The sequence below is a fragment of the Trichosurus vulpecula genome, chromosome 1, assembly GCF_011100635.1.
Source record: "Trichosurus vulpecula isolate mTriVul1 chromosome 1, mTriVul1.pri, whole genome shotgun sequence".
NCBI classification, from domain to species: domain Eukaryota; kingdom Metazoa; phylum Chordata; class Mammalia; order Diprotodontia; family Phalangeridae; genus Trichosurus; species Trichosurus vulpecula.
The window spans coordinates 119,680,498-119,702,020 of NC_050573.1; the positions used below are offsets into that span (position 1 = coordinate 119,680,498).

Here is a 21,523-nt window from a genome sequence, read left to right on the forward strand (position 1 = left end):
AAACTATAAAATATTTTTTAAAATGACATATCTTAAATTTATAATTTAGTGTAAATTTGGGGGGGGCAGTTCCTGCATTGAAATTTTGATGATGCAATATTGTGTCATGTAACTGTATAGTTTCATATTGTAAACAAATCATTACATGCCCATATTCCTGCCAATGCATGATGGACTTCCCGACAATGTTCAACATGCTTACCTGCCAACACTTGCTTGTTAAGACCTCTTAGTGGACTTGACCACTGATTTGTTATGATTTGCATTTTGTGTGTTTCTTTGGAAAATAATGTAATCACTATGACTTTAACTCTGTTACACAACAGATGAAACATACATGAATGGTTTTTCAAAATTTTCTTCTCTTCTTTTCTTATGCTTCCTCCACCCCCTTATTTTTATTCAATGCACCCCAATTGCACCCGAGGTTACCACTGTCCCCCTGGATCATTCAAGTGCCCCCCAGGAGGCAGTACTGCCCATTGTGATAACCTGTGATTGTGAGGCAAGCAAACCTAGTCAGCTCACTAGGATACAAACTAACTGTAAAACCTGTCTTCCCTTCTGCTTTTCCTTCTTGAACCAGAAGTGAGAGCAGAGAACAATGGGCACTTATGAAAAGCTTCACCTTTCCCCAACTGTAGATGGCACTAAAGGACAATAGCTGTCACTGAGGCTCTTGGTAAATGAAACCATATTTTTTTTCTTCTACCAATCAGGAATCACTTAACTCAGACCTGTCAGCTCGTTGCTTCTAGCTGTCAGCTCCAACTAAGCAGCTTTTCAGTTCCATCTCTCCATCCTTTCTCTACTTTCAATTCTTCTCATAAGATTCTTATCTCAGATCCACCTCCTGTCAATGATTTTAATAAAAGCCTCCTGACTCTTACTGACTGACTTTTAACATAAAAGGTTAACAGCTCCCCAAATTTCCCCTATGAAATTGATGGTCCTTTTACAAAAACACTTCACTTCTGCAAATGTTTATGAATTTTACCCTCTTTAGTCATAACTGCATGATATATGTAATATAGTACTGAGTAATATACACATAAACTGAGGTACCATAATCCCTTGAAGCTGTAAGTCCTCACATGGTTCAACATCTTGTTTTGTGTTCTTGAAACAGTTTCTTCTTACTCTAATCTTTCCACTTTTTAATAAATAAAATTTCTCTGCCTCCTTAAAAAACCAAACTATTCACATACATATGAAGCATCATCCTACACCATTCACAAGGTGATTTAATCCTTTATATTGACTCTGCAATTTATTTTCTTTCTAAATTGTTCAAATCTCATGTGAATTTGTTTCTTTATACAGATATTTTATAGCTTTTATTAAAACATTATTGGTCTTTTCTAACTTGTTTTGGGTATCAGAAAATTCATCATAATGGCAAATATATCTTGAATCCTTTGACAGTCACTAGAACTCTCTCATGTTTAAAAAAAAAACCTTTTCTGTCCTTTTCACCACTAAACTGCATACAAACAGAGCAGTAGCTTAAAGGGACAGTACATGAAATCCCATATGATATATATGTTGGACATGGCAGGTGACATAGTGGACAGAGAATTGACTCAAGAAGACCCTCTGACCCTCTTCCTGATCAGGAAGATCTCTGATCTGACATATACTGTGTGACCTGAGATGTGTCACTTAACCTTTCAAATCTCTAGGCAATGCTATAGGCTAATAAGGTACAGAAGAAGTTGCAAGTTTGGATCTGTGCTAGTAGAAGAAGCACCTTACTGGATGCTAATGTACTGTACTGTTGAAATCATAAATCCAATCTAAAGAAAAAGGCACATTATGATGAATCTGGTATGTTAACATAATCTCCACTTTAGAAAAACATACAATTCATAAAGTTTTTCAAATTCATATAAAAGTAGCTATGCTCTATAGTGTTTGATCTAGAATGATTTTTATTCTATAGAAAGCTAGTAACTCAGTGATGAATCATCTTGAAAATGTAATACCCTCTGACAGCTCATGAAAAAGGATAATTCCATATTACTTGTCTAAGCCACTAAAATTTAACACGCCAATGTGCAGGCTTTGGGATATATGTATTGGTACAAAAGTTCTAGGATTTCCAGAGAAATTTAGCTAGAGGACTAGCTCAAGTCATCTAAATGTGTAGGGCGGGGGAGAGGGAATTTTGATATAAATGCACAAAAAAATGAGGATTTATGCTCAATTATTCAACCCACCTTTCTCAGATTTAAACAAAAAAAAGCAAGGATAACATTTTAAACAAATGAACCAACAGGAAAAAAAATATTAACAGTGTGAGAAAGAACCCAGCATGCAGCCAAATGAATCATTTCCTCTTACACAGAGGAACCACTTACCTTAAATGACCAAGCACTGAATCAAATGGCCCCAAACATACCAGTGCTTGGTAGACATCCACATATAATAGAGTACCATTATTATGCCAATATTCACACAACAAGAACTTTTGCTTATGTCAAACTTAGGCCAAAAGAACTTTTGCTCCAAGGATTTGTTCTCTCACAATCACAATAAAGAACATTAGTCACCTAAAAGGTAAAGATTTTGTACTCTTTTTGTCATTTGGACATGAAAAAATTAAAAAAAAAAAGTAACAGCTATCGTCAAGGCAGGAAGGAGAGAAGAAACTAGAGTTATTTTATAGAAAACTAGAGTTATTTTATAGAAAACACAAAGTTAATCAAATCTGATGTTTGGACACACCCCAAACTATTGATGGTAACTGTTAATGGATCTTGTTGTCTTATCTCTCTACTACATTGTAGTGGTTATTAAGTCGTGTCCAATTCTTTGTGACTCCATTTGGCGTGTTCTTGGCAACGATACTGGAATAGTTTGCCATTTCCTCTTCCAGCTCATTCTCCAGATGAGGAAACTGAGGTAAACAGGGTTAAGTAACTTGCCCTAGGTAATACAGCTCGTAAGTGTTTGAGGCCAGAGTTGAACTCAGGAAGGGGAGTCTTCCTGACTCCAGGCCGAGCATTCTATCCTTTGGCCACCTAGCTGTCCCTACTAGATTGCAATCTATTGTAATGTATTCCCCTTCTCATCTAAACTATATCTCCTCTCTAGCACTCAGCACAGTATTCTACGAATAGTATTAACATAGTAAATCTTTGTTGTATTTGTATGTTATACTTAATAACAGTGGGTAGAAGAACAGGCCACTAGTTTCAAAGTGAGACTCCAACAAATATTTGTTGTGTGAATACAGGGAAGTCCCTTAACTTCTGAGTGGTTCCAGGTGACACTCTAAGTGTTCCTATCTACATTAAAAGTTTCTATGCTGACAATTCTCCACATTGAGGAAATCACGTTTGGACTAAAACCTAACAACAACAACAAACATATGGTCGCCAAGCTGAAGAGGGAATCCATTTCTGCAGGGCACTTTATTATTGTTGAAGAAAAGTTCACATCTTGCAAAAAAACAAACAAACCCACAACCACTCATGAAAACAAATTGAGTCAGTGAGCTGATGGCAGTCGTTGGTTAGAGCTCATTGAATAGTTTTTCAGGAATGTAAAACTGAATGGCCGATAGCAACACAGAGGCAATCAACCTGAAGTGTACTGGAGATGTGCTATGTTCCAATGACTTCATTAGTGCTAAAAATGCCTTGGAATTTTCAAGGAGATTCTTTGTCTCCTTGCTGATGAAAGTAGTCAGGGTTATAAGTCTAAAGATTAGAATTCTACACAGCACTTTTGCACAGATGAATGCATGTTTATATCAATATTTATTTTCCACCTTTTCTCTTTTTTGAACTGGACCTGTGATTTCATTGGCATAGGGAACTGATGAGGAAGCTTCCCTGTCTCAATGAAGATTAGAAGCTCCTCTGCAACACAGAGAGAGAGGTTCATGGGTCACTAAGAGGTTAAGTGATTCATCCAGGATCATCTAGTCTAAATATGTGACATAAACCCAGATCTTATTAGACTTAAAGCCAGCTGGCTCTCTACCAACTCTGATTTTCAAATCATTAATATTAAACTACCTATTAACCTATCAAGAATGAGACCTTTTCTGAAAATATACTGAAAAGACAAAACCAAAACAGCATGGTAATATATACTTAAGTTACATAGTATTACCAGAAATTATTTGTATAAGAAGTATAATGATCAGTATATAAACAAAAGTATATGTATATATGTACATACATACACACACATATATATATATTTGTAGTACATATATCTAAGTACATATGTATATATATAACTATAAAAGTATATATGTATACATATTTATATATGTAAACTATAAATAAGGATATATATTTTTTCATGATTGAAATTCTGATGTTTAGTCACTGTATTTCCTGTACAAATAATATGTGTGCATAGATATATTCCTATACAGATATATATTCCTATACAAATAAATGTACGTACATTCCTACACAAATTATGTATATTCCTATATACGAAATGAACATTGATACAGTACCATGAGAGCTACTTATTTTTAATTTGGACCTGCGATTGCATTGCTGTAGGGAACTTCCAGTGTGGAAAACCCTCCACTGCTAAAGATGGACAGCTCATCTGTAAATTATGGCCTTGTAAAGTTGCCCAGGGTGCTGAGAGAATAACCCAGTGTCACATGGCTAATATGGTTCAGACGCAGGACTTGAACACAGCTTCTGATGACTCTGAGGTTCATATTTTAATTCTCATTAGGATTACTAACATGAACCAATTCTATTCCATTAGAATATAAGCTCCTTAGGGTAGCTAGGTGGTACAATGGCTAGAGCAGTGGCCCTGGAGTCAGGAGGACCTGAGTTCAAATCTAGCCTCAGACACTTCTGAGTTAGAATTAGAAAACCACATATTAACACTTTCTATGTTCTATTGTATTTTTACTAGAGTTGTTAAAAATTTCCCAATTATATTTTAATCTGTGCAAGCCATATGTTTGACATCTCTGCTTTAGGAAACTCTCCAAGAATATATATAGTAGGGAAGGCGCTGACCTGCCTTGGTGGAGAGAGTTTTCTCATCTGGGAATTCTCTGTATCAATGAAATCAATGGTACAATCTCAATCCTATATGAACATCAAAACTCACAAACATGTAAAAAAAAACCATGATTTTATACAAAGTACGAATTTCCCTTTGGTTTTTGTCTCAGGGAAAGAAGAAAAAAAAGGAAAGGTGTAGTTTTTCCATATAATGTCTTAAAAAATCAGACTTTCCTACAGATGCTAATGGGACCTGGGCCAGGAAAGGGGCCACAATACTGACAAATACTTTGTAAATGCAGTGAAAAAATAATTATGCTTATTTCATGGAACAAAAATTCATGTAGTACCGGGCACGTGATGGTGTCTTTTGTGAGCACAAAGGAGCTGCTTTGAATACCTGTACTTGGCTTCCTAGAGAAGTCACAAATGCTTGCATGGACTCGACTCAAATGCTAAAAAGTGTCTGTGCAAATCCTAATTTTCCCCTTTCAAGAAGGAAAAAAAAAGGGTGTAAAATGTTCCTTCTGACATGTCCAAGAAAAAGAACAAGAAAATACCTTCATCCCTAGCATGGTAGAGTCATGCTCCCACTTTAGGATGCAGGCCAAATCATGCTCTTCAGAATATATTAACTTCATTCCTCAGGGAAATTTGGGAGAAAGGCCAAGGAGGACCCTTTCATTAACCTCTTCATAGTGACAGGGCTAGGCTTGTTGCTCACAGATATTAACATTTATTTAGAAAATAACTTCTCTGTCCCAAAGAACTTTAATGAGAAAATGCTTAAGGGAATCATAATTAAGTGGGAAAGAAAATTTCTGGAAATCAGTCTACTGAATCCCCATCCTATACAAGAGTAGGGGAGTTCTCCTTAGTCTTTTACCTCACCATCAAAACTCCATTCTGAAAAGCTCGGACATTTTAATTTTTAAAGAACTGCTATCACCTTTAGCAGGAGGTCTGCTTACAAAATAAATAACAATCCAGACAAGGAGGTCTAGATCAGGTTCTCATGAATTTGCTAAAATCCGTACATTATTCTTTTATGATGACGTTACATTAGTGCCACATTCAGAGACCTGAGGGTATGAGTTTATGATTTTAAGTATGTTACCTTGGCCATCGTTGTTTAGTCATACCTGACTCTTCATGACCCCATTTTGGATTTTCTTGACAGAGATACTAGACTAGTTTGCCATTTCCTTTTCCAGCTCATTTTATAGATGAGGAAACTGAGGCAAATAGAGGTAAGTGACTTGCCCAGCATCACACAACTAGCAAGTATCTGAGACCAGATTTGAACTCAGGAAGATGAGTCTTTCTAAATCCAGCACTCTAACCACTGAGTCATCTAACTGCCCTAGATACAGGGTAGATGAAAGATGGAAAGCAATAGCAGCTGGGGGAGGAATGAACTAAGAAATGTCTCCTGAAGAAGGTGGAATTTGAACTGTCTTGAAAGAAGCTAGGGAATATAGAAGAACAATGTATAGGAGAGCAATCTAGAATTATGCCCAAAGAATTATTAAACTACCTATACCCTTTGACCCAGCAATGCCCCTTCTAGGTCTATTTCCAAAGATGATTGGGGGAAAAGGAAAAGAACCTTTATGTTCTAAAATGTTTATAGCTGCTCTTTTTGTGGTGGCAAAGAACTGGAAATTGCAGGGATGCCAATAAATTGGGGAATAGCTGAACAAGTTGTGGTTATGATTGTGATGGAGTACTAATGTGCTATCAGAAATGATGAGCTCAATGATCTTAGGAAAACACAGAAAGAGTTGCATGAAATAATGGAGAGCAAAAAGAGCAGAACTAAGAGAACCTTGTATATAGTATCAGCAATATTGTTTTAAGAACTACTTAGAGCAACTAAGTTACTCTGACTATTATAAATACTCAAATTAATTATAAAGGACATATGAAGAAAGATGCTATCTGCATCCAGAGAAAGAACTGATAAATAGGAATATGTATAGAATAATTTTACATATATATACATGCATATGTATATATGTATACATGTATACATACATACATACATACATACGCACACTTATTTTGCCAAATGGTGGCCATCTCTAAAGAAGGGAGGTGGAAACAAGACATTTATATGATAACTTTGTTGTGTATTTGAAAGGAATAGTAGATTTGCAGGTTCACGTGCAATGAATTTTTATATTATACTATGTTATAGAAATCCTTGCTTTATTACACAAATTAAAAATAAATAATTTTTTTAGAAAAGAAGAAAGAAACTAGGGGAAACTAAAAGGTAAGGAAAGGAGCAAGAGGATTCCTGGAAGGAGAAGAGTCAATGCAAACACATGAGGTGGGAGATAGAGTGTCATGTTCAAGGAACAGCAGTTTAGCTAATGTAATTGAAATGGAGAGTGTGTGGAGGGACTAACATTATAAGAAGATAATAATATAAAATATACAATTATTTAAGAATAATGACATAAGAAGGTAAGAGGAAGAAAGAGGTCAAGTTGTGAAAAGTTTTAAGTGCCAAACAGAGGACTTGACACATTTGCTTCTGGAGGTAAGAGGGAGATATTAGAGTTTATTGATTGGAGGGGCAGAGTGACAGTGGTAGCAATGATAGAGGTCTCAGAGAGGTAGAGTTCAGCTCAAGGGAAGAACTTTTAAACAACAAGAATTATTTACAAGTCAAGTGAGTTCACTTAGGAGTAATGGGTTCCTTCCCACTTGATGTTTTCAAGTAGAGATTTATTGACCCCATTTTGGGGATGTTATGGAACAGATGACCCCCAAGCAGGGTCACAAAGAGTGGCTGAAACAACTGAGCAATAACAACAAATGGAAAGGATGCCTACTCAAATATTGGTGGCAATCTCTGGTAAATCGTCCCAAGTTGTTAGATTCTGTGCCACTATTCTATCAAAAGCACTGCCAAAATAATTCACAAATAAGAACAATATAGTTATCGAGATAAATAAAATTTGGAGCATGCCAGGAACTTTACATGTATTTCTTAGAAGTCATTATATGTATTGAATGAGTATTCGAATATTACAAAGATGACAGAAATATTGAAAGGGAAAATATTACCTACTGTTTATCCTGATCAGAATCTTAGCACTGGAAGGGATCCTCAGATATCATCTACTCCAACCTCCTGCCCTAAATCAGAATTTTCTCTAACCATCATTGGCATATGGTTGCTCAGCCTCTCTGCTTGAATACTCCCAGGACAGGAAACTCACTACATCACAGGAGAGGATATTTCATTTTAGGACATCTATAATTGTTACGAAATTGTTCCTTAAATTGAACCAAAATCTACCCCCATGTTACTTCCACACATTAGTCTTAGTGTTGTCTTCTGGAACTCTATTGAATTAATCTAATAACTGTCTGAAGTAACAGCCCTTCAAATAATTGAAGAAAACTGTCATGATAAGTCTTTTTTTCTCATCAAAATATGAATTTGCATCTTTTCAGTCCTTTACAATTTACAAAGTGTTTTTTGTTCTGCACACATTCATCTCAAGGCCACGATTTCCCAAGTCCTTATAAAACATGGTTTTGAGCTCCCTTCTTCCCTAGGCATGCCCAAATTTGTCAGTACCTCTCTTAAAATTTGATTGGCACTATAAATATCCTTGTACATATGCGTCCTTTTCCCGCTTGTGTGATTTCTTTGGGATACAACCCTAGAAGTGGTATTGCTGGGTCAAAGGGTATGAACATTCCTGTGGCCCTTTGGACATAGTTCCAAATTACTCTCCAGAATGGCTGGATCATCTCACAACTCCACCAGCAATGCAACGATGTTCCAATTTTCCCACATCCTCTCCAGCATTTATCATTTTCCTGTTTTGTTATTTTAGCCAATCTGACAGGAGAGATGAGAGATGTATTTATAGCGGCTCTTTTTGTGGTAGCCAAGAATTGGAAATCAAAGGGATGCCCATCAATTGGGGAATGGCTGAACAAGCTGTGGTATATGAAGGTAATGGAATACTGTTGTACCATAAGAAATGGGGATGATACAGACTTCATAACAACCTGGAAAAACCAACACGACATAATGCTGAGTGAGCGGAGCAGAGCCAGGAGAACACTGTACACAACCACAGATATATGGATTCCGTGAGGACCAACCCTGACAGACTTCACTCTTCTCAGCAACACAAGGTGCAGGCACAACTCCAAAGGACTCACGATGGAGAATGCTATTTACATCCAGAGAAAGAACTATGAAGTTTGAATGCAGATTGAGGCACACTTCATGCTCGCCTTTTTCTCTTCTCATTTGTTTTTGTTTTGGGGTTGTTTTTTTTGTTTTGTTTTGTTTTGGTTCTGTTTCTTCTTTCTCATGACTCACTCCATTGGTCATAATTCTTCTCCGCAACTTGACTAGTGTATAAATTAATTCAATGCGAAGTTATTCATGGTAGTTATATGAGATTCCACGCTATCTTGGGGAGGGACGGGGGAGGGAGGGGAGAAAATCTGGAACTCAAAATTATGTAGAACCGTCTGTTGTAAACTAAAAATACAAATAAATATTAAAAAAAATTTGATTGGCACAATCATTGCTGGGGTGGCTGGAAAGATGGTAACTGAGATATTTGTGGTACTAACCCTAGCTTTAGCTTTAAGTAGGAGCTATCATGAATTCAAAGAATGGGTTTATACCCTCCAGGAATTCCTTCTTGTAACTGTCCAAGCTAAACAATCCTGGAACCAAAAACAGCTTTTTGGGGGAAACTTTTGCCATCTTTCATTACTCAGTAATACATAATCACATTATCCTACCTAGCACCAATCCAGAACTCCCAGTACCAGTACATGGAATGACTTGTCTTGAAAGAAAGATGCTAAAAAAATGCAAGAAAAACTGAGGTGCTTGGACCACTCTGCTTCCCTCTAAATAGAAAAGGTGTCATAAGGGATTATGGCAGCAAATATATATTGGGTTTAAAAATGGGAAATTATTAAGTTATTTTAAAAGTAAATGTTATTAATGTCTCTTGTCTTTGCAACAGGTATTTCCATATATTATCCAACTTTCTCACCCAAAAAACCTACCCTCCTAGTAAAGAAAAAGAGTTAAATAAAACCTACCAATACAGTGACCTAGTATGCTAGTGTCTACAATATTCTATCCTTATAGTCTTCCTCCTCTCCACTGAAAGATGAATGACTGCTTCCTCATCTCTTCTACAGGGTCAACTGACTGTTATGGAAATTAGTAATTTAAAAAGAAGGAACATTATGTGTATAAATGAAAATTGGCATTAACCCTTTCAATCTTGATGAGAACTTTTTATATTTTATATAGAACGTCGAAGTCAGAAGACTTAGATTCAAATCCCGGTTTTAATAATTCCTACCCATGTGACCAAATACAAGTCATTTTCTCACAGTCTATTTTCTGATTTGTAAAATGGGGCAATACTTACACTAACTACCTTACAAGGTTGTTGACAGGAAAGCACTTTGTAAATCATAACTTGCTATAAAAATGTGAGCTATTTAAATGACAATCTAATAAAATATTGGCTTGAGTTTGGGGGAAATGGAGTCATAATTAGAAGAGTTTGATTATAATATTTATATAGTGCTTTGATTATAAAGCTTATCCTGTTTTATCTCACAACAATGCTGGGATATAGGTGCTATTATGATCTCCATTTTAGAAATAAGGAAACAGAGGCACACAGAGGTTAAGTAATTTGCTCAAGGTCATGAAGCTGGTGTCTGAGCCTGGATTTAAACTCAGGTTTTCCTGACTCTGGGTCTGGTATTTATCCACTGTGCTACTTAATTGTAGTCTTGTTCTGTTACTTATTAACTGTGTGGTCATATAATGACAAGCAGGATGGGACTTTTTGCTGTTTTTTGCTTAGGAGTACTTCTCAGCATTAAGGAAATCAAGTGCCTTTGAGTCTTGCCTTTGTTTCAATCAAGAATCTTTGATTGAATCAGAAGTCTTTGATGACTTGCTTAAGTCACGGGAATGCCTAGGTCACATGGGTTTGAGTCCCATGGTCGTGATGCCCTCTGACCCTGAAGAAGTGCATATATACTTTGAGGTTAGCATTTTGCTGGGGGCTCACTCATAGGAAGAGCATTCATGTGATTTGGCCGGACTGGACTCCGGGTAGCCATTAAGGAGTTGCTCCCCCAAAACCCAGATGTTGGCACTTCTCTCTCTGGTAGCTATGTATATGTTGCTATGGTCAGACAGAAGCCTGCCTGTTGATTTGTGTTATTTTGCTCTGCTTGTAATTTCTGTTTGTATTCTCTCTGAAGTCCAGGGTGCTGACTTTTTCCCCTGAACTGAACTAAGTGAATGATAGAATGATGTGTGTGTGTGTGTGTGTGTGTGTGTGTGTAATTAAAGTGAGATTATAAACCCCTTAAAGTTGCTTTCTGTAGAAAAGCAGATCAAAGAACCTGTGCTAGCAGCCTTCTTGCGTGCTGGTGTTATTGGTCTTATAACAGCCACAGTGGTTGCAAGTAACTTTGCTGTTACAGGTCATAGGAAAAATGTTCTACTTCTCTGGGCCCCAATGTCCTCACCTATAAAGTGAAGGGTTAAATTAGATAATCCAAAAGGTACTTTCCAGCTCTGACTTTCTGTGATATTGCAATTCAGTGAACATGTATTAAGTGCCTTTGATAGGTGTTTAAAAGGTGCTAGTCCTTTGAGAAAGCCAGGACTCTGTTTCTTGTTCCCTGAGGCATAAAAGGCCCAATCCAAAAAGCTTCTATTTAAGTGGAAGAGGTTTGTTAGCAATTGGTTAATTAGCCCACGGGAACTTTCTAACAAGCCTGCCATTCACAGATCACAGATTTAAAGCTAAAACAATGAAGAAATTGAGGCCCAGAGTTGAAAGTGATTTAACCAGGCCACACAAGGACTGGATTAGAGCCCATGTAGGCCATCTTAGTCTAGACTAGGACCAACGTTCTTTCCACTATACTATGCTGCCTCCATTTTCTCAAAAGGTATACAGGTACAAAAATCACATTTATCCCTTCTTCAAGATCACCACTACATGACTATATTTATTTAAAAAAAAAACTATTATAAGTCAGGCCTTAGTTTGGCTAAAATTTACTTGTATGTACATAGTTGTTGGCATATTGTTTCCTCCATTAGAATATGAGCTCCCTAAGGGTAGGGACTGTGCTTTTGCACTTCTTTTTATCTTCCGACCCCACCCCCCAAAAGTGACCATTCTGATTTCTGATGACTTGTGGTATATGTATAGTCAGTCAGTCAGTCAATCAACAAGCTTTTAAGCATTTACTATGTGCCTGGTACTGTGCTAAGGACAGGTTGCTGCGCTTCATTCTTGAAGAGGACCAAAATGGCATCACTATGTTGGAGTCAAGGTACAGTGCATCCGACAGTGGCTGATCAGACCAACATGAGGTACAAATAGTCCATATGAACATCTGGAGTGGAGTTGTATCTAAATCTATACATCTCATGTTTCTTTTGAGGTACTGTAATTCGGCTTTGCCCATAGAGCACAGTGCCTTCTTTGATTCAGGTACACCATGCTGGGTGGTCCTTTGCCAGCATCTCCCATATCACTCCACCAGTTCCAAAGTTCTTCACAAAGAATGTAACTGGCACTCTGCTAAGGACAAGGGATACAAAGAAAGGCAAAACCAGTCCCTGCCTGCAGGAGCTGACATTCTAAGAGGAGAGATGATATATCACTAGCTCCATATAAGATAGATGAAGAATAGATGAAATGTGCCAGTAATACCTGGAAAAGTCACATAGAATGTTCTATTATAGAGTCCTCTGGTTGGGAAGGCAAACTGAGAAGTGCCTTCAGTTGTCCTGTGAATCACCATAACTAAACTAATCTTGCAACGATTAAATATATAAAGGAACTTCAGGTGCTTAGCATTTGGTCTAATAATAACTGGTCTTTTTACATAGTGTTTCAAGGTTTCCATATCACTTTTACATATACTACCTCACCAGATTCCTGTGGAGTCACTACTAAGGTATCCCACATTTTCAGATGAAGACAATGAAGCTCTGAGAGGCTGACTCAAGGTCACAAAACTGGTATTTCAGACAATATGTACTCAGGTCTTTAAGTTTGACTTTAAAGTTCAACATTCTGTCTACTACATCTACTAATTCTAAGGGGAAAGGGGAGGGAGGAGTGGTTAGAATATGAGGTTTCTATTGTAGAATATGGATATAGCTTAAGGACAAGTTACTTAGCAACTCCAAGCCATCTGGATCAGAAGCAGTCAAGGTGCTGGCAATTATCCTTCCCCTTTTAACACAGCTAAGGCTCAGCCTGATGGCTTCAGAGAAATTCCTGAGCCTATTATTCAAGCCCATCCACAATCTGACGTCAACCTGATTTCTTAGTCTTACTTTACATTAGTCTGTTTCACACATTCCATATCCTCACCAAAATAGACTATTTATTGTTCATTCCCTGATCTTGTCTGTCCTCTCCCACCTCCATGTATTCAAGCAGGGCTTCCCCTGTTTCAGCGGCAAAGTCAAGTTGGAAATCTCATCACTAACCCAGATCAGCTCAGCAAAATGTAACTAAGGTTACATTTATAGATTAACTAGTATAACTAGTTATACATTGTATTACTAGCTATGTACTACGTAACAAAGTTACACATTAACTAATAACTAGTAACAGTTTTATTGGTAGCCTTCCTTATTGCCTTTGAGGTCCATCCACCCCAAAAGCACCCCACCATTGAGGAAAAGGACACATTTCAGTAGTGTGAATGACATCCAAGAAGAAGCTTAACACAGATAAAGAGTTTGGCAAATAAAACAGTAGGAGTAGCATGGGAAAGTGTGTGTGTGTGTGTGTGTGTGTGTGTGTGTGTGTGTGTATGGAGGGGGTAGGATTTTGCTGACAATAAGGAACATAATTGTGTTGGTATGCAAAATGGGCTCCTTAGTACTTAGTTCTACAAGTGCCCTTAAAGAGTTTGGCTTTTGTTTGCTTTGAGTAATTCAGTGTATTTTATTGAGTCTTACTAAGTGCTAAGCCCCAGGCCCAAACCCCTATTAGGTGTAAAACCTGTGTGGGTGTGGATTGGCAACTAAGATGGGGCCCAAGGTGGGGCTAACTCCAGGGAGGGCCTAGTTTACATGTCTGGGACAGCAGAGGCTTTTAGACCACGTGGGTTTAAGTCGCAGCTTTGTGACGATTCTAGGTCACATGGGTGAGTCGCATGTGTGACTCACCCCTGACGCTGAAAAAGATATAAAACCAGGGGTTGGCTGTCTTTTCCTTGGAGCTCTTTGGCGCAGCAGTGGTGGCATGCATGACTCTGGGCCAGCCCTTGTTCTGAGCTCCTGGGCTGAACCTAGATGTTGGTAACTATGAATCTGTATTGGGTCTGTCTGTTGATGCTTGTTCTTTGTTTGTATTTTGCTCTGAAGTTTAGGTGCTGGCTTTTTTCCCTGAACTAAGTGAATGATATTTGTATGCTGAATTAAAGTAAGCTTGTCAAACCCCTTCACCTTGCTTTCCTTAGTTAAGCAGATCAAAAGAACCTGTGCTGTTGGCAGCTTTCTGGGTGCTGGCTGTAGGTGGATCTTATACCCCCACAGAAGCTGCTAGCCGGATTGTTGAAACAATAATTAAGTTTTCAATTACCTTGACCCTCAACATAGCTGGAGAAATGGACAAGTGCCCCCAAAGCTGGAAGCAGCCAATACCAGGTCTTGCACTGAAAAGTCTTCATCTTATTTACTGCCTTTTACATGAGGTGTCTCAGCAAACCTAGAAACACAGAGCACAGAAGCATTTCAGACAACCAAACATACATTACTGACATAAAGCCATGCTGACAGAATAGTTAAATGATCCCACTGTGCCCCTAAAAGAAACCAATGATAACTGGCATTTACTCAGTGCCTTGCAATGAACAAAATGCCTCAAAAACATTATTTCATTGGAACTCTCATCAAGGATCATCCCAAGCAGCACCTCCAGGATGCCCTTCCTGGTTTTCACAGTCATTATAACCTGCCATTGGAATTACTTTGGATTTAATTTATGCGTATTTTGCATTTACTTATTTGTGTACGTGCTGGATACCCCAAGTAGAGCATAATCTTCTTGGAAGCAGAGTTAATTTTGGTTTTGACTTTGTATCCGCAATGCCTGACACATAACAGGTGCTTAATAAATGTTTATCGAATTGAATTTAGCCTCAAAACAACTCCGCGAGATAGGGATTGCAGGTATTATGATATCCATTTTAAAGGTGAGGAAATTGAAATTCATAGAGGAAGAAAACCATACTGGCTCATGATCACATACCTTTTAAGTGTTAGAAATAAGAGTTAAACTTAGGTCTTTTTTATTTCAAGGCCATTAGTCTACTCTGTATGCCACTTCGCCTGTCATCTTACATTAAAAATAAAACTTGATCAAAGAAGAACATCCAAAGATATTGTGTAGGCTGTGAGAGATTTCAGGTCATTGAAAGGAGAGGGATATTAGTTACTTGTTTGTTTTGTGTAGAAATAAAAGATGGAATTATAGAATCTGGAGGATTAGAAGGAATCTTACAGATCATCTAGTCTAACTTTTATTCTAAAAATAGAAATCCCTTCTACAGCACCCCCAGGCAGGTGGGCATCTGTACATTTCCCTGGGCCTCTACCAAATTTCTCTTCTCCAGTATAAATATCCCCAGTTTCTTCAATTGATCTTCATATTACATGATTTTTAATTCTTTCACCATCTTGGTAATTCTACTTTGGACACTCTCTAGACTGGTAAATATTCCTCCATTTCCATCAGAAAATATATGTAATATTGCCTCACTTAGCAGCTTTTTGAAATTGGGATTGCAAAGTCCACTTCATACACCTGAAGACTATGATTGAGTCAGGCCTCAGCCTTCTCTTCTCCAAGCTGAACAATTCTCAAAGATCTTATCGTCTAACAATTTGTAGCTTGCTTCTAAAGCTTCTCCAGGTTTTGCTATTTTTATTTATGAGAATTAGTCAAGTAGTAGATGATTTAAAAAAAAAACATGTGTGCTTAGTACTTACTTAAAAGGCAAGTCTAAAACTCTGTTAGAGTTTATTTTGGAGCAGGACTGCTAAGGCCTTCCCCAAAAGCTCAGCAAAAAATGTCTGTAATGTCTCCCCTATTTCAGGGACAAATGAGGTAATAAAAGATAGGTGGCCATAACAGGGCACATATAGCTAAGACTCCAGCAACCTTAGCCACACTAAATCATCCAGGAAAGAAATGGGTGCTATAGGGGATAAGGCAAGGATACTTATAGACATTACGAGTCAGAGAAGGATCCTTTTAAAAGTAAATAGGTAAAGTGTTTGGAAGTCCAAAATTTAAACTGTATGCCACTGCCTGCTAGTAAAGAGGAAAAAGTGACCTGAAACAAAAGAACAAGAGAACCCTTTCTGAAGTTCTTGTATTTATTTGTTTGTTGGTTTAACTCACATATTCCTTCTAGACTTAAGTGTGAAATAACATGATTTTATGCTTGGTCAAGGCCAACTTTGTGAGTCTGCTGACTTGACTCTCTACATGCCATCTGAAAGGTACAAGTTTAAGGCCTCCCCATTCATAAATCACTACCCACTCTGGCCAGCCACCAAACCTAAAGTTCTTACTTAGTAAGGGTTCATTCCCTTGGATTAATGCCTTAACTCTTTTTACACATTAAATCATTATCAGTTACTCATCCTTTGGCATACCTTAGTTTATCAGAGATTTGTAAACTTGAAAGGGTGGTGTAATAGAAACCAAACTATTTTGGAGCCATAAAAATCATAGATTTAGAGCTTGGAGGGACCTTGGAGATTATCTAATCCAGACGTCCTTAATCTGGGGTCCAAGAATTTGTTTTGTTTTGTTCTTCACTTTTATAACTATTTCAATACAACCCATTTTCTCTGTAATCTTCTGTATTTCATGTCACGCATTTAAGAACATTATTCTGATAAGAGGTCCATAAGCATAAGCAGACTGCCAAAGGGGAACAGGACACAACAAGACTCAGAATGCCTGATCTAGTCCAACCCCTCTCATTTGAGCGATGAGAAAACAACCCCAGAGAGCGTGAGTGATTTGCTCCAGCTTGCGTAGGTAGAAAGAAACATATCTCTCTAGATTTTAAACTCCTAGAGGACAGGGCCTGTCTTTTACCTCTTTTTGTATTCCCAACATTTAGTATTGTGTTTGGCACATACTAGGCACTTAATAATTGTTTATTAATTGATTGAAAGCTGGGATTTGAACCCAGCTCCTCTGTCTCTTAATCCAAAACTCTTTCCACCACACCAAACTGCCTCCAAGTACTTGTTAGATTTAAGTCCTGATTTTGCCCCTTATTTCCTGTCTGATACTGAGTCATTTCCAGTGTGTCCAGCAAACATTTATTCCAAGCCTGCAACATGCAAGCCATTGTGCTTTGGGATGGATACAAAGAAAACAGGCACAAAGAAAAAAGTGCCCACAGGGACACTCTACTAGAGGGATACAATCTGTAAATAGATAAATATGTACAGGATAATTAGAGGAAGGAGGGAGCACGAATAGCTAGGAAGATCAGGAGAAGTGTCCTGTAGGAGTGACCACATAATGCTGATCCTTGGATAGCTAAGAGATGAGATGGAGCTGAAGAAAGAGACAGACAGAGACAGAGACAGAAAGATACACTTCACAACTTTGACAAAAGGAATCACTGTCACTCTTACCCTAAGCCAATCCTTTATCCAACCAAAAGAGGAGGCATCCAAATAAGTCAGTCAGTTAATAAGCATTTATTAAGTACCTACTATGTGCCAAGGACTGGGCATACAAAGAAAAGGAAAAGATATTCCTTGCCCCCACGGGATCATGAAAGATTTCTTATTAGAAAATGGGATTTTAGCTGTGATTTGAAGGAAACCAAGAGAAGCTAAATGGTGCAATGGATAGAGAATGGGGCCTGAAGTTGGGAATACTCATCTTCCTGAGTTCAAATCTAGCTTCAGACACTCACTACCTATGTAACTCTGTGCAAGTTACTCAGCTCTGTTTGCCCCTGTTTCCTTATGTGTAAAATGAACTGGAGGAGAAAATGGAAAACCACTCTAGTATCTTTGCCAAGAAAACCCTAAAGGGGATCAAAAAAAGTCAGACACAACTGAAAAACAAGAGGGAGAGATGAGGAGGGAGAGCATTCCAGGCAGGGGGGCTAGCCAGTGAACTTTCAAAGAGTCAGGATTTATGGAATGTCTTGCTGGAAGAACAGAAGGTAAGCAAGTCAGCGTCATTGGATTGCAGAATACTGGGGAAAGTAAGATATTAGAAGACTAGACATATAGGAGTTACCAGATTGTAAAGGGATTTAGATGCCAAGCAGAGGATTTTATATTTGATTCTGGAGCTGATAGAGAACCACTGGAGTTTACTGAGTGACATTATCAGTCCTGTACTTTTTGTTATGTCTGACTCATCATGACCCCATTTGGAGTTGTTGTTTTGCTTTGTTTTGGTTTTTGGCATAGATACTGAAGTGGTTTGCCATTTCCTTCTCTAGCCCATTTCACAGATGAGGAAACTGAGACAAGGGGAGTTAAGTCTCTTGCCCAGGGTCATACAGCTGATAAGTGTCTGAGATTGCATTTGAAATCAGGTCTCCTGACTCCAGGTCTGGTGCTCCATACACTGTGCCACATTGCTGACCCTTAAAAAGTACAATGTCCTGGACTTGGGAAGATTAATTTGACAGCTGAGTGGAGGATGGACTGGAATGGGAAGAGACGTGACACAGGTGCCACAATAGTCCAGTTGTAAGATGATGAAAGTCTTCACCAAGATGGTGGCAATATTGAAGGAGGGAAAAGAGATGAAGTATTATGATGTTATGAAAGATGTTTCAAAAGTAAAATTCACAGGACTACGAACAGATTGGATATGGGATGTGAGAGACAGAAGTGAATGATGCTACCTGGGTTATAAGATGGGAAGATAGTGAGGCTTTAGGCAGAAATAGAGAAGTTATAATATAATTATAATATAACATAATATAATATAATAGAGGGCTAGGGTTGGGGGAAAGATCATGAGTCTGATTTGGGACACTTTGATTTTGATTTATCTATGGAAAGTCCAACTTGGAGTGTCTAATAGGTAGCTGGAAATGCAAATCTGGTGAAGAAAAAGCAGAAAAACTACATGACCTAGAAGTAATGTTTTTTCTCTTTTACTATTCCTTTCCCCAAATATTTTAAAAACAGTTTTTTTAATCAAAAACCAAGAGAAGATGATGAAGAAAAGGGCCATATTTGTTTTTTCAGGTAGGAACTATTCATCAGATGATACACTATAGAATTTCAACAGAAGGAAAGAAAGAGTTGCTCACAAATTCCAAAATAAAACCCAAGCAACTTTCTACTGTTGTAGCCATAATGGCTTTTGTTTTCTTTGAATGGCTCAGCTTGCCTCATTGAGCCTCTGGACACTGTGGCTTGCTCTTCCGGGGCAGGAGGCCCGGGGAGCATGCCGGGAAGCAGACAGCTTCCTGTGTGAGGAGTCATGGGGCTGGCTGAGGGGAGGTGTTAATGTCTATGCTAGGGGGAGGAGCCAACTCAAGAACCAATCAGCCCTGGTCATTCAGGCGGAGCTTGATGATGTCAAAAACTCTATAAGAGGGGAGAGGACAGCTTGAAGATCCTCTCTTTTCCTTTTCCGGTTGGAGCCAGCGACAGTTACAACGACAGTTACAGAGGCAGTTACGACAGTTACGTCAGTTACAGCCACAGACACAGACACAGCTGAAGCAGGAGCTGCCAGTAGCAGAGCTAACCTACGGGAGAAAGCTGAACAAAGACTTCAGGCCATTACAGCGACAGTTACAGCGACAGTTGGAGCCAGAGGCAGTTACAGAGGCAGTTACGACAGTTACGTCAGTTACAGCCACAGACACAGACACAGCTGAAGCAGGAGCTGCCAGTAGCAGAGCTAACCTACGGGAGAAAGCTGAACAAAGACTTCAGGCCATTACAGCGACAGTTACAGCGACAGTTGGAGCCAGAGGCAGTTACAGAGGCAGTTACGACAGTTACGTCAGTTACAGCCACAGACACAGACACAGCTGAGGCAGGAGCTGCCAGTAGCAGAGCTGATCTACGGGAGGAAGCTGAACAAAGACTTCAGGCCAGTGGGTAATCTTATTACCATCGAGGGGGAAACATGATTTTGCTTTACGCAATCATGTTTCTCTGTAGCCTCCTGGTTACTCTTTCAAGGCGTACTTATTGGGCCTGGAAGATTATGATCAACATATCAAAATGGGGCTTCTGGTTCATGGGTTGGTTACTGTGGAGCCTAAATAAATGTTTTGATTCTTCTGCCTTCTACTTTGAGAGTTTCTTATATCCGGCGATTCCGAACCTTTCAGACATGTTTATGATCCTCTTTGAGATTATAAACTCTGCCCTCCTGATACATTTGGCGTCACGAACAGGATCGCTAGGTATAAGATCTCTATTTAGAAGCAGAACAATTCCAGAGGAAGAGATGAATATCCCAGGATGGGAGGATCCATTTTATTCCTCCCTAGCAAAAGAATTGGCTAAAAAAGCTGGACCCTGTGAAAACTGGGAACCAAGGCTACGGAGAGGAGATCCTAGGGATTTGGAAAAGTGTTTACGAGAAGTTGGGATTCAGTCAGGGGCATCACTATCTAGGCAAAGCTGGATAGTGTTATCAGCCTACCGTCTAGTATACGAAAGATTGAGATTAAGTGAAAGACATGGGGGCACTCCTACCCCACAGGAAGAAGAGGAATCTCAGATAGCAGGAGACCAAACTGACTCAAATGAGAACTTTTCTATTAATGTGGCTAAGAGCAACAGGAGACCAAAAAAGCCCAGAGTGCATTTCAACCCAGCCCAGAAAGAGCCTGACTGCCTGCTTCGTCCTAGCCATGGTGGCAGAGGAAGTGAGTGGGGAGAGAATGAGACAATGTTAGGGGCTGAGGCACAAAACACTACTGGGGTTCAGGATGTGCCTCACACAGAGAATAGGAGATGGTTAAATGATCAGACAAGGGCTCGACCCATACAAAGGAGGAAGACAGAAACCCGAGGTGAAGATTCAGTTACAAGGGAAATTCAGGAAGATTTCTCACCGCAAGAGGTCACAGATATTTTGAGTAGATTCAGCCAAAGAATAGGAGAACCATTGATATCTTGGATGGTAAGACTCAGTGATCAAGGGGCCAGTGGAATATCAGTAGATGGGACAGACTGCATGAGATTCATAGGTATCAGCCATGATCCTCTAGTTCAACAAGCTTTTAGGGAACATCATCAGCAAGGAGATGGTGATAGCAGGACTACTCTGTTGGCATTAGCCGCTGTGGGATGCAATAAGAGATATGCTACTGATTCTATGTGGCCCACTGAGCACAGACCCTGGTATTCACTTAGAGATTGTATCATGAGACTAAAGGAGGAGGTAATGAAGACTGCCATTATGACAGGAACTGCAGACAAA

At 38.8% G+C, this 21,523-nt stretch overlaps 1 protein-coding gene across 2 annotated transcripts in view; it reads right to left on the reverse strand.

The window, feature by feature from the left end:
- COL14A1 (collagen type XIV alpha 1 chain) overlaps positions 1 to 21,523 on the reverse strand; it is a 254,847-nt gene that overhangs the window by 219,946 nt on the left and 13,378 nt on the right. For both annotated transcript variants that reach the window (XM_036760560.1, XM_036760567.1), the window contains exon 2: positions 14,651 to 14,776. In XM_036760560.1, coding sequence (XP_036616455.1) covers positions 14,651 to 14,738 — 88 coding nt within the window. In that variant the 5' untranslated portion in view covers positions 14,739 to 14,776. The remainder of the gene's footprint in view (positions 1 to 14,650; positions 14,777 to 21,523) is intronic.